This window comes from Carettochelys insculpta, chromosome 11, assembly GCF_033958435.1.
Source record: "Carettochelys insculpta isolate YL-2023 chromosome 11, ASM3395843v1, whole genome shotgun sequence".
NCBI lineage: Eukaryota > Metazoa > Chordata > Testudines > Carettochelyidae > Carettochelys > Carettochelys insculpta.
This window is the reverse complement of record NC_134147.1, coordinates 45,453,905-45,468,033: the sequence shown is the minus strand read 5'-3', so window position 1 is coordinate 45,468,033 and position 14,129 is coordinate 45,453,905. Positions and strand designations below refer to the sequence as shown.

General features: G+C 46.6%; 1 protein-coding gene across 13 annotated transcripts in view; it reads right to left on the bottom strand.

Moving 5' to 3' along the window:
* Positions 1–13,720, bottom strand: part of CADPS (calcium dependent secretion activator) — a 349,949-nt gene extending 336,229 nt beyond the window's left edge. For all 13 annotated transcript variants that reach the window (XM_075006219.1, XM_075006222.1, XM_075006221.1 and 10 more), the window contains exon 1: positions 13,349–13,720. In XM_075006219.1, coding sequence (XP_074862320.1) covers positions 13,349–13,720 — 372 coding nt within the window. The remainder of the gene's footprint in view (positions 1–13,348) is intronic.
* Positions 13,721–14,129: the final 409 nt, after the last annotated feature.

The following is a 14,129-nucleotide window of genomic DNA, read 5'->3' as shown; positions in this document are numbered from 1 at the left end:
TTTCTGCTAATGATCCCTGCCTTCTTCTGGAAAGAAGACACCTTTGTCCTCACTCCTTCCTCATTGGTCCACATATCATTGAGACCTGGAAAGAGAGATGGTATCTAGAGAGGCACCAGCTGCAGTGCCTTCTGGTGATGCAGAAGAACAAGTCAGGCAGCAAATGGGATCAGCAATCCAACCTCTGGACTGGCTACAACCAGTATGATAGTTACCATTCAAGGAAGAGATTTTGGAGCCATTGTGAACAGCTCTTCAAAACATCCACTCGATGTGCAGTGGCAGCAGCAGCAAACCACAAAAACCAAAAAAAAAAAAAACCTAACCAAATGTTGGGAACCATTAAGAAGGGTATAGCTAAGACGGAGAATATCATGTATCAGAGCAGTAGCCGTGTTAGTCTGTATGCACAAAACCAATGAGAAGTCCTGTGGCACTTGATAGACTAACAGATTTATTGGAGCATAAGCTCTTGTGGGCAAAGATTCACTTTGTCAGATGCATCTGATGAAGCGGGTCTTTGCCCACGAAAAGCTTTGCTCCAATAAACATGTTAGTCTATACGATGACACAGGACTTTTTTTTATTTTTATTTTTTAGAGAATCTCATAATGTCTCTATACAAACAAACAAAGGTTTACCCACTGGTCCAAACTGATGGCACCTGAACTGTGGAATGCCCTTCTCCAGCAATTGTAAGTAAGTTGTATCCACACTATGCAATCTTAATTTTGAAAAATATAACAACATCTCACTCCTAGACAGGGTTTTATGGGCAAAATCTTGGCTCCACTGAACACAATAGCAAGATGCCCACTAATGGGTCCAGGATTTCAAATTTCATCTTTATTGATTAAGTTTAACATTTCAACCGACTATGGGATGTTTAATACATACTTCTGTGAACTAAGTTATTGACGGCCATGACAGTCTATACCTCCACGTTCACCTCTTTTAAAAGGTTATGACAAATTTTGGAAAGTACGCGTTGTGAAGTATCATTTGAGAACTCAGAATTTGTGGATCATTACTGTACTAGTAAAATATTTGGGGCAATGCTGCATTTAAAGTTATAAAATTCTACTGCACAGCATTATTGAGACATGTTCCAAGTTTAGAAAACCAGGCACCAATCAGATCCTCAGAGACAAAAGTCAAACTGACATCTCAGCCCGATGTCAATAAAATCAAACGGACTATTTCCTGAGTAAGTGGCAGCAAAAGGTTGTGATTGAGAAATTTACATCTTGGCAAAGAAAAAGCTGAGATCCCCATTCCCGTGGACTTTATCTTCTCAGCCCCAGCTCCAAACGACTCAAAGAAAAAATTAAAAATATAAGAATGGGGAATGGATGCCACAAATTTTTGCCCCCTTCCTCTTTACCCATGGCAGCCACAAAGCCCATGGAACAATAAAACAATTTAGGACTGAAAGAGGAATCCTGTCTGAAACTAATTCAGACAAAGTCCACTAAGGCTTGTGGTGAGAGATTTTTGTTTAGAAAACACACCCTCCACTCCCCTGCACTTAGCTTACTGAGTTAGGTATTAGTTGCGTCTTACTTTTATCTTCATGTCACCTTCGTAAGTCCATGAAGAATAGGTTCACCAATGGTCATGAGCTGAGATGGGCAGGGATGGTGTTCCTAGCCTCTGCTAGAAGAAGAAATGGATCACTTGATAATAAACATTGTGTTATTCTCCCTGAAAGACCTGGCATCGGCCATTGAAGAAGTCAGGACACTGGCCGAGATGGATATTTGGTCTGACCCAGTATAGCCGTTCTTAAGTTCTTATTTCTGGCAAAAAGTCTGGGACTGGGAATTTGCTGGTGCTGTTCTGCAGTGTAATTCAAGCGCAGCTGGTTGTAGTACTCCGACAGTGGAGCTGGGAGTGATTGACACATTAGAAGCGGTGTGTGGGCAGAACAGGAGTGACAAGTATCAGAGGGGTAGCTGAGTTACTCTGTATCTTCAAAAACAAGAACCTCTGTGGCACCTTATAGACCAAAAGATATATTGGAGCCTAAGCTTTCATGGGCAAAGACCTGCTTTGTGAGATGCTTGAGTGGGGGTTCCAGAGGAGAGTCTAAATATATAGGCTTACAAGAAGGAGGGAGTCCCAGCCAAGAAGAGGGCCAGAGTTGTCAAGGTCAGTTCAGTCAGAAGATGTGGCCCATCTGACAAAGCGGGTCTGTGCCCACGAAAGCTTATGCTCCAAAATATCTGTGAGTTTATAAGGTGCCACAGAACAGGAGTAGTTGCTCTCACAGCCAACTTGTGTAAAAGGCATGTCAGGTCAGAGAACTGAAGGGACACAGGGCAGATTACAGCCAGGGTCACAGGCACCAGTTTCCTCCAGGACTCCGGACAGCTCAATGACATGTGCTGCCCCCTTCTCTCAAGTCCCTGACCGCCACTTCCACTGTACCCCCACCTTCCTGCCCATTTCTGCACCCTCCCCTGAGCACATCACCTTTCTGCTCCCTCCGCCCTCTCTTCCAACACCTCCTGCACACTGTGAATGAGCTAAATGCAGTAGGCAGGAGGTGCTGGGAGGGAGGGGAAGGAGTCAATCAGCAGGGCTGACAGTGGGTGCCAGGAGCGCCCACAGAGTTGGTGCCTATGCCCTGGGAAATATTACAATGGCATTTTGAGAAAATGAACAAAGGAGGGTGCTTTAATATGAATTTTGTAACACATTTATCAAATGAAAGGTTTCAGTGCCGTATTAAATGAATGCAGGTTGAATCTCTCTGACTTGGAGCTCTTGTCCAGTAACATCCACAATCTGGCATGATTGTAGGTAGCAGGACAACCCATGGTCCCATAAAGTTTGTGTCCAGCCACCAGTCCTGGCTCTCAGTGTTCTGTGATGTTATTTGCCCCTAAATGTCTTCTAAGAGCCCAGTAAGCAGTGGGACTGTTGGTAATGCTGCCAGACAATACTGAACTCCTGTGGTGCAGCAAATTCTCTCATTTGGTACCGGTCAAATTCCAAGGGTGTCAGACTAGAAAGGTTCAACCTGAACCATGATTCTGATGGCAGATACTTCTGCTCCTAAATGCTTTTGATGCGAATGTAGTAATTATATTTTCCTTTCACACCACCTATAAAAAGGTAAGCCTGAATCAAAGATAACACAAACGCTACCCAGAAAAATTACTGCAGACCACTCTCTGCTGGAATGAAATAGCTGTTCCTATTTCAGCAGAAGAATTTACAAGTTACACAAAAAGCAAACTGCTTTTGGGAGAGTGTCTAGACTACGCAAAGCCAGACTATAAATCTTATTCATAAAAGGTAAACTTTACTGCCAAACTGAGCTGAACCATCCAGAGTCTCCACAACTGTGATGTTAGTAAGGGCTCTGGGCAGAGTGTTTACATGCATATTCAATTAATAAATCACAGGGAGGCTGGCAATAGGTTTGGACCACTGAGCAGCAACCCAGAGATCTCAGACAGTCAAATGAGTAACAGGTGTACAAGATGTTTAATCTCTTCTGAATAATTTAACTTCCTAAGTGTAAAAAAGCCCAGTGATGACAAATATTTAATATCCCCTCAAATTAAAGCCAAGGTGCCAAAATGAACTGCAGGCCTTTTTAAGTGAAACTATTCTCGTATGTATGTTCCAGGTACCACTCTGTACTCGGTATTCATAGTTTCCCTCTCACTGTGCACAAATTCCAGACTGCAAACATACTGCATTTTCTCTCCCATGTAATGCATTCCAAGCAGAGATTCTACTTCACACTGACAGCTTGTTTCACTGCTGAGTTAGTTCGGGCTCCGGTTCCTATGTTTCCCCTTAAGCCAAGGATTTACAATCAGGTTGGCCTGGGATATGGTGTACAGGTCAAAGCTCCCATGCTGCTTTCACTGAGGCTGGTCATCTGCCCACCCTACAGCGAGGATGCAGGCTAAATCACTTCAGCACAACTAGTCCTCCAGTGTCTTCCCACAATTCCCTTCTCGTGTCCAGAAGGACAGGCAACTTCTCCCACAATTCACAGGGAAAGACACAGAGTGCCTCAGATTATTGCAGTTCAAAGAGCCAGAGGATAGGACTCCAGAAGATCTACCGTCGCACAAGATGAGTACAGCACAAGGGCAGAGGCAGTAAGTCTAAAGCAGCTTTGCAGTGTGGACACTCACAACCAGGCTAGGCTAATGTGGTTGCCTAAACCCTGGTGCTGAGTACAACAGTGAACTCTGCAGAAAAGACATACCCTGAGATGAGTTGTCCAAAAGTCTTTTGAGCAGAGGGCTAGACATCAATCTAAAGACCTGTCCTGCAGCCTTACTCGTGTGAGTAACCAGGAGGAGCTAGACTGAGAATACCCCTAATGCAGCTCCACAGAAGCCTAAGGGCTCCCTCTCATCCCCCTGTATTTCCACATTAGTGAACAAGTGCAGTCAACATGGATTCACTACGGGCAAGTCATGCCTGACCAGCCTGATTAGCTTCTATGATGAGGTAACTGGCTCTGCGGACATGGAGAAGTCAATGGATGTGACACACCTTTACTTTAGCAAAGCTTTTGATACAGTCTCCCACAACATTCGTGCCCGTAAGCTAAGGAAGTATGGATGGGATAAATGGACTGTAAGTTGGATAGAAAGATGGCTTGATGGTTGGGCCCAGTGGGTAGTGGTCAATGGCCCAATGTCTGGTTGGTGGTCGGTTTCAAGTGGAGAGCCGCAAGGATCAGCTCCAGGGCCAGTAGTGTTCAACGCCTGTATTAATGACCTGGATGAGGGGATGGATTGCACCCTCAGCAAATTTGCAGGTGACGCTAAGCTGGGGGTCAGGTAGATACAATGGAGGGTAGGGGAAAAAGGTCCAGAGTGACCTAGATAAAATGGAGAATTGGGCCAAAAGAAATCTGATGAGGGTCAACAAGGAGAAGTGCAAAGTGCTGCACTTGGGACAGAAGAATCTCAAGCACGGTTACAGGCTGATGACTGGCTGGCTAAGTAGCAATGGAGCAGAAAAGGACCTGGGGATTACAGCAGAGGAGAGGCTGAACATAGCCATGGCTGGGATGATTTAGTTGAGGTTGATCCTGCTTTAGGCAGGGGGCTGGACTGGAGGACCTCCTGAGGTCCCTTCCAGTCCCAGAATTCTATGGTTCTATTACGAGGGTCCCCTGGATCTTGTGCCCATTTTCTTACAGTGGACCAGAGCTATGGTGTAGATACTCCTCCCAGGAAGTCAAAGACCAGGCAGAAAGTGGGTGGAGCACTGCCTTTGCATCCCACGTGCTGAGGCTCTCAAAGCCAACATGAAGAAGGATAATATCCATGTCGACGCACAGGAAACCCAATCCCTCAACTGATCAAAATGTTGAAAGGACCTTGTGGCATGGATCCAGGAATTTCCAGATCCAACAAAGACAACTGGAAACAGAGATATAGGCAAGGAGGAAAGAATCCACTGCAGCCCATTTCAACCATCCAGATCTGCCCCTGCTGTGAAAGGCTCTGTAGCTCTCAGGTCAGTCTCATTTGCCACCTGTGGATCCACCAGCAATAACCAGCTGTCCTTCTACAGATGACAATTATCCCCCAACTTAGCGGGGCCGACGAAGGTGGCTGGCCAGTGGAGTTGGATAGAATACAAAGGGAAGTAAACAGCTCCTTTCCAGAGCTGCAGCTCCCAACTTCCACCTGCCAGAGCAATAATGGAGACACAGGAGGAATTCCAATGGCAAGTTACAGTTCCTTCCACAGGCTGGTGCAGGGCAACACCACAGCATCCATTGCTCCTGACTCAGTCCAAGAAGTGCACTCTACCGGCCTCTTCAGTAAGTTCACTCATGTACAAATAGTGGAAGGCTTTTCTCGCACATCTGAAACGCAGCCTGTGAGGCCCACAAAATATTTAATTACTTCAGACGCCACACAAGCTGTGTCACTTCCTCTACTATAATATGCTAAATTTAGGCATGAAAAACAGAAGCTGATATTTAAAATCTATTTTAACTGGCCTGCTAGGCCCTAGTTCATCTTACACACATGCTTAACTTCAAGCATGTGCATAAACCCATCCTTATTCAACAAATAGGTACATACTGCTTCTTAAGCTGATGTTTAGGTTGTGTGTTGAATGGGGGCTGAGACAATAATAAAATACTTTGCAGCATCATACACTATGTAGGTTTTCAGTGACACCAATATCAATAGCTCCACTGAAGTAATTCAGAGTCGTCTGAATCAAGCCCTCCCATTTTTTCACTACTTTATTAAGAAATGAGAGTATCTCTAGATATTTCCCTTTTGCCTGTTCATCTACACTGCAGAAAAACACAGGCGCCTACCTAATAACAAACTGGTAACATACTGATTAATTGTAATGTCTCGCCTAATGGATTCATTACATTTTAGAACAAACTAAGGATTCCCTCCACCATCCCCCCCCCGGCCCCTGTACGTAAGCTCCACAGACAGTGAAAAAGCCTTCGACAGTGTTGATAGAAACACTTTGTGGAAACCGCTGCAACAGTGTGGCATCCTATCCAAAATTATTACCCTGATCCATTCAGCGTACGAGCCCTCAACATGACAAGTTGTTCACAATGGTGTCTTGACAGAATCTTTCAGCGTACTCTCAGGAGTGCGAGAATGGTGCTTATTGTTACTTTTCCTGTTCTTGATCACAATGGACTGGATTATAAGCAGGACAAAAGATGGTCATCAATGGGGCATTCAGTGGATGCTTCTCAAACAGCTAGAGGACATTGGTTTTTCTGACGATGTCGCCCTCCGTTCACACCAGCATGAAAACATGGAAGAAAAGCGCCTCAGTGACTGGACTGAGCATGAACAAGGGAAAGACCAAAACAATGAGGATCAACCCATCCAACAACACCGTCACACTGAGAGGAGATGCCCTGGAAGATGTGGAGCAGTTCAACAACTTGGGGAGTATCATGGGCAGAGACGGAAGAACAGACAAAGGTATCAATGGCATGATAGGGAAAGCAACAGCTGCATTCAACACTCTCCATCCCATATGGGGTCACAAATAACATTTACAAAGATGAAACTGCGGCTGTTCAACATAAATGTGAAGTGTCTCTTGTACGCGCGCAAGAGCCGACATACAAAAACATCTTCAAATCACAAGCTACAAACGTTCATAAACAGATGCCTGAGGTACATCCTCTGCATCAAATGGCAAAACCTTTTTTGCAATTGAGGAGCTCTGAAACAGAGCAGGACAAGAACCACTTGACACTGAAATTAAGAGAAGAAAGTGGGGACGGCTAGGCCACACTCTCAGAAAACCACCATCCAGCGTAGTCTGTCAAGCTCTCAAATGGGACCCGCAAGGAAAATGCAAAAGAGGAAGACCTCGGACAACGTGGAGAAGGTCTACCGACGTTGAAGGACAACAATTGGGGCACTCCTGGAGGCAGCTGTCAGTTTTGTCCCAAGACAGACTAAAGTGGAGGAGACTTGTAGATGACCTGTATTCTATCTGGAGTACAAGGGTTTAAATGAATTAAATGAAGGAGTCGTTCAAACTACTGTGTTCTAAATTAAATGCAGAGCGTGTAGTATCGATAACTCTGATGACATTCATCCACCTTCCACTCACTTGACGCTGGTTCAAGTGAATGAGCTGTACTATACTATGTCTCCCATTTAAACTCACACATTTTTGGTTTTGGTTTCAAGGTGTCACGGAGGTGGTGCTCTCTGACTCAGAGGGAAGTGTTAGCTAGCAACTTATCAAAAGTGTCCCCAGCTGGCCACAATCATGCACTAAGAAACTATGCTGAAAGAAGGGGGCAAGAGGTCAGGGGTTCCACAGAAAAAGAAGCATCAGCCTGGACTGAAGCAGTGAACAAACCCCTCCTAAATAGATTTCTGCCATCTGTCTCCTCTATCCCTCATGGGCCTCGGCAAGGGATTTCTGATTTGTGCTCAGATGGGTGCAGGGAAATACCATGTTTAACTCTTCTCCCAACAATCAAATGACAGCTAAAGCAAAGACAAAAAATATGAGGCAAGCCACTAACAAACGTGAATACCCCCTGGAGCATTAAAATAAAATGTGAGTAAAATGTACAGTCAATCCACAGACGTACATCTACTAAACCGAAGGCCATTTGCAGCAAATAAATGAGGGCATAAGAAAATTAACCTATGTCTGAATACATTGAAACTCACACCTTTCTGTGTCCCTCAAACTGATCAAGAATTGGTGACTTGAAAATAGTACTCTACAGATACCCGCATGAGCTCAAACTCCTCTTAAAGTTCGAAATAGAGAGTATTTGACTAGTGCATAAACAGGGAATACCTGGTATGCTGTGTGTGCATTCACTCATTCCCATGGGACTCTTTGCTTTGCTATATAGGATAATTTATCATAACCGCATAAAATGACTTGACATGGATATACTTCCATTCACCCTGAAGGACCCCTGAACAATTTATAACCTATATTTTCTATTTATGAATAGCTATGCACATCCATAGTGGTATACAAATAGCAACTACAGTGTACACATACCACAATGCTGTCATGCGGCCACTTCTGGGGTGGAGGATGGCAGCCAGGCATTGTACAACATACCTGCACAGCAGTGATGGAAGAAGTGATGTGGAGGAGGCAACCCTGACTCTTTGGAAAAGTACCTGGGGTCATTTGTGTCCTAAGAGCATATACAGGATCTCCAATTTGGAACCTGCATGATTATCATTGAAATTAGGGTACTTTTTAAATTGCTAAGGTAGCAGTAAACAAGTAACTGTCAGGCGTGGTACACAGCCCAGGGAGTCTGAACAGACCCCATAAAATACAGCACACTCAGACTTTTTGATTGCTTCCAGAATGTAGCCCGTTTAAATGGGAACAATGAGGGAGAGCAGATGCTCCAGTGTCTCACACCTACCAAAAGCAAGTGAGCAGAACTGTGCCCCAGTGGGGCTGGCTGGAAGGAGAGGAGCATGCCATGCCTTGAAAAGGGTTGAGGACGAGTACTCCCTCTGTCTTCCCTGTGGTTCCTCCTGCCTGATCCTACCCTCCCTCATGAACCTGTCATGCACTGGGGCACTGGAGCCTGGCATTTACCTCATCCTCCCCCTCCCTTCCCAGCATGTTTGAAGCTCCACAAATCACCCGATTCACACTTGGTGCCCCCTCCTCCCCATACCTGCCACAGCTGGAATGCCACAAACAGCTGATGTGTGGCATTCCAGCTCTGAAAGTGGGGAGCGGGGGGCAGAACAAAGCATGACTCAGGTGATCCATGCTCCCCTGAAAAGGCTGGGAGAGAGCAGGCAGGTGTAGGAAGTGCAGGGCTCCAGTGCCCCAGTGTGCAAGAGACACGGGGCGAGGTAAGAAGCCGGGGGGGGGGGGGCAGGGGGGATGGGCAAATCCCTAGTGGATGGAATGCAGCCCATGAACTGCAGTTCGCCCAGCACTGGCATATGAGGTACACTGCAGCCACAAGGAGTACGTTCTAAACTGCTGTTTCCCTTTGTAGTGAAGGATCTGACCCAGGGAGGGGACACTGCACCCTCCAAAATCCAGCCACTGCAGATCGCCTCCAAAGGCCCACGTATTCTGTGTGTTCCACACTCGTGGCTCCCTAATGCCATAATACTGTTTGGGCATCACAGCTGCAGCTGCCTACATAAATCGACGGGGCTTTTGTCCAAGTGAGGACCACAGGAACAGACATTAGCATATTTATAGACATATAGTTTTATAAGGTTTATGGACTTTACTACACAGAAACTACACACCATTAGTCATGCAGGAATTCCTGCCTGCATTCATCAAGCCCAGGGCCTGCCATATTCCTGCAAGATAATTTCCTTTGTTCTCTAACCCACTCCAATAACATCACCAGGCCCCTGTGCGTAACGAAGTAAACTCTTCCCTTATTACCCATTCTGCACTCCCCTTCCTTAGATTAACACTCCTGCTGGTCCTAGTCTGACTATTTCCTGCCTGCCCAGCTGCAGCCTTTTGAGACAAGGTGGAGAGGGTCGGACAATTAACTCTGATCAGTACAGGGGAAGAGAAGAGACTCTTGCTGCTTAAAAATTACTGTTTTGCCAAATCTGGTCAATTCCTTTCCAGACTGAAAACTTTGAGAGATAAAAGAGGGAACCAATTCCATAAGAATCCAAACAAGTCAGTCATTTTTCTTCTAGGAAAGAAAATGTATTTGTTAAACCCCAGTTTGTCTCCAGCCCCGGGTTTTTGTATTAAGACCTTAAAAGATCTTATAAACCAACACATGAATGACTATAAAGTTTCCATAAGGAACTGTTATAACAAGCAACGCTATCGGAACATCCAGCCCCGACTGGGGAGCCCAACTTACTCCACATTTTGTCCTCTTGCTAATGACACCACTGCCAAGTGAAAACAGCAGCAACAAACATGCCAATTTCCTGCTTGTACAACAATCTGACAGGATAACAACAGGTCACGTGCAGAGGTGCTCAAACAATCTGTATAGTGGAGGGAGCTGAGAGCCATTGAACCAAACTGTAAACCCTGTGTATAATGGACACCAGTTCAAGTCAGGGGGAGCTGCAGCAACCTGGTACACCTCGAGCCAGCACGTAGGCTCACCTGAAGTCCAGTCATTAACTCCTCGCTCAGGCAATCCAGGCACTGAAGTCAATGGGAGTGTTGCCTGAGCTGAGAGTCGAGCCTCTATCCCATGGAATCCCTGGGCCAACTCAGCTGAGGAATATACAGCAGACAACCAGAAGGACTTCACACTCAAGAATGGTTACGTACTGTCTAGGAAAATGACAGAGGTTCTTTAGTTTCCCAAACTTTTGGTATAGGGTAGGAAATTATTTTTTAAAGCACTGCAACCCATTTATTTTCACAAATTGTTTTACTATGCACATAAATGGGCCAAATACACTTTCTCGCATTACTCTTATTGACAGAAAGTGATTTGTGTTCTTCTGTAGTCCTATTTTAACGTCCTTATCTCCCTTTCTCTTTACCACTTCATCATTTTCACACTCGCTACTTACATTTGTCTCATTTTTTCTACTTTTTGAAATATTCCTTTTTCCTTTTCTTGCTAGAGTTGTATCTTTTCACATGATAGGATTTATTTCTGCTTTGCACTCATTTTCAGATTAACAAAATGTTTTCCCCAACATTTCTAGAGCTAATTTCTATTAGCAGTTCATCTTTAACTGTAATCCAGTTTTTCCTTTTTCAGCTACACAAAAACTAGTGATTATGTTACTCTCTTTCCCCACTTGTCCCTAATGTGAAGAGGTATTAAAGGAAACAGGGTGAGAAAATTAAAAAAATATGTCCACAGCCTACAAGAAGAGGTGCACTAAAAAACATAACAAAAATCTAGCTGTATCACCATCACCATATTTCACCCAACCAACCAAAGCATGGGACGCTTCAATCTTGCAGCAGCACCAAGCTGCTTCATATTGCCTTCATAGTATGTGTGGTACAGATATTTATTTCTACCGCCTCGTGACTGAAATGAATGAATGTTGTTTACTCAGTATGCCCTAAAATCTTTCTCGTTTACACAGATTACAAATGCAAAAGAGAATCATGTCCAAGACTACAGTATCAATAAGCATAAACAACAGAAATTAAAAAAGCAGGTCAATGTTCCAGATAGACATGTCCCATTATCTCTCTCCTCAGACTGCTTTGGGAAGAAAGGAAGCTGCATTTGACTGAAATGCATTCTGTGCTTGTGGGAATTACCTGCCTACCAAACCCCACATTGCTGACAGAAGTAGAACTAGCATATAAAACCATCATACCCAAAAGAGTCAATAACACTTCTTTGAATTCACTGCAGTACTGTATCATCTCACTTAGACTCTGGATGAAGAGTTCTTTCCTATTCTTCTTTCTGGAACTGCGATATAAGGCTGTAATATAGTGACGCAGTCACAAATCTATAGTTAATGTTGGGTCAGCACTGTCATGGTAAAGCTTTATTTTCCTGTATTCTTCTGTTGATAATTGGTAACATATTTGTAACTTGGCCATAACCATTTACCACAGGTTGAAACTTATATTCTGAGTTTCTAGCTTGACTTTCAAGTACTTTACAAAAAGAAGTAAAGAGAGAGCAAATAAAATGACAGTGCAGACACATACATTTAGGTTAATTCTGAACATAGTTACATATAGTATGTAGCTCAAACACTACTTTGAATTGGGTAAAATATAAACTTAACAAGCACATAAAACAATAGCACTGTCATATCTCCTGTATTTTTACCCGTGCATGTGGAGATATATTTAAATGGCCAAGATTTCAAAGTTTATCACCTGGACACTGCATAAACAGAATATCTAATCTAGAAATGCATCTTTGCAAAGATTCTTATGAATCTGAATGTACATTGAACTGCAATAAATCTGAAGAAGACATCTTTATTATGAGTGGGTAAATTAAACTTGTGTTAAAAATAATTTACAAGTTTATACTCCCACTACTTGGCTGGCCACAGGATAAATATTTGCATTTCAACTACCCTTGAATTTGTCAGAACTTTTGTGTGCCTTAATGAAATTCAAATGGAGGCATTTTTGTGCATTTGATCCTTTTCCTCGGGTCTGCAGTCAGCAATGTTTTCCAAAATCCAGCTAAGCAGGTGCAATAAGCCGTCAAGGAAATATACAAAAAATCATCGATAGTGCAGTTTTTAATGACTGATTAGAAAAGAAAACCAGGGAGCTGCATTTGTGGCACAGCCTGGTTTGTTATTGTTAGACATCAAAGCTGCACGGAGATGGCTGAGCCTCCTCCAGCGGGAACACAAAAGCTTTGATGCAATAATTGGCGCTCACAGCAGTACAAGCACTGTAAGCAACTGGGGGAAAGTAACCTTTGGTTAGATCTGTGGTAGCTCAACGGCTGGACTGCTTCCCTGGGGTGAGCACCTGACTCCCTTGGAACAGGCAGGCGAGAGAGAAAAGACAGAGAGGTTGAAGGAATGGGCTCCCTGGGTGCACCTCTGCCCTTGTTGTTATCAGCACATAGAGCAAAGGCAAACAGGACGTGCAATGGGCCATCTGAGTGGGAGAGGGGCTGGTCCATGGCCAGTGCCCACCCCCCCCCCCACCGGGGCACAGCTGCAGCGAGGGGGCCACTGGGCTGGGCTCTTGGCACCCAAAGCTCCTTGACTTGCCCCGGGGCCTCTCGCCACCCTCCCTCTCGGCCTCGGCGCAGCTGCTGCATGCCCTGCGCGCGGGGCCCGCCCGGGGAGCCGGGCAAAAGCAGCGCGCGCCCGGCCACCGCCCCACGCCCTGCACCCGGGCCGGAGGCCTGCGACTGGGCCCGCCCGCAGCCCGGCCGTACCTTCTGCTGCCGGCGGGCCATGTCGGTGGGCTGCTTGGCGTTGAAGGGGTAGGCGATGCAGCGCATCACGAAGACATAGAGCTGCAGGCGCCGCTTGCGTTCTTCCTCCTCCTTCTGCAGCCGCTCCAGCTCTTCCTTCTCCTTCTCGCTCACCACCGACGGGCTGGGGCTGGAAGGCCTCACGCTGCCCCCGCCAGCGCCACCGCCGCCGGCTCGGCCGCCCGGCTGCAGCCCGGCGCCCGGCCCGGCGCTCTCGCTCGTGCGGCTGGGCGAGAGGCGAGCGCCGGCGGCGGCCGGGGCCAGCACCTCCTTGCTGCTCTCCTCCTCCACCAGCTCGTCCGACTCCTCCTCGCTGGACGACGGGTCCAACATGCTGGCGACGGGGCCCGGCCCGGCCGGGCTGCGGGGCGAGCGACGGGGCGATCAGGGAGCGGCTGGGAGCATGGAGCGCCCGCAGCACCGGGGAACTCCCTGCGGGAAGGCGCCGCCCGCCTCCCGGTCCCGGCTCTGCACGCGCCGCGCCGCTCCGCTCCCGGGCCGGGCTTTGCACGCGCCGCTCGCTGCTGCAGGACCGGGCTTTGCACGCGCCGCTCCCCTCCCGGCCCCGGGCTTTGCACGCGCAGCTCGCTGCTGCAGGACCGGGCTTTGCACGCGCCGCTCGCCGCCCGGCCCCGGGCTTTGCGCGCGCCGCTCCCGGCTGCAGGACCTGGCTCTGCACGCGCCGCTCGCCGCCCGGCCCAGCGGGTGCAAACCCGGCGCGCGCCGCAAGCGGGGCTCAGCG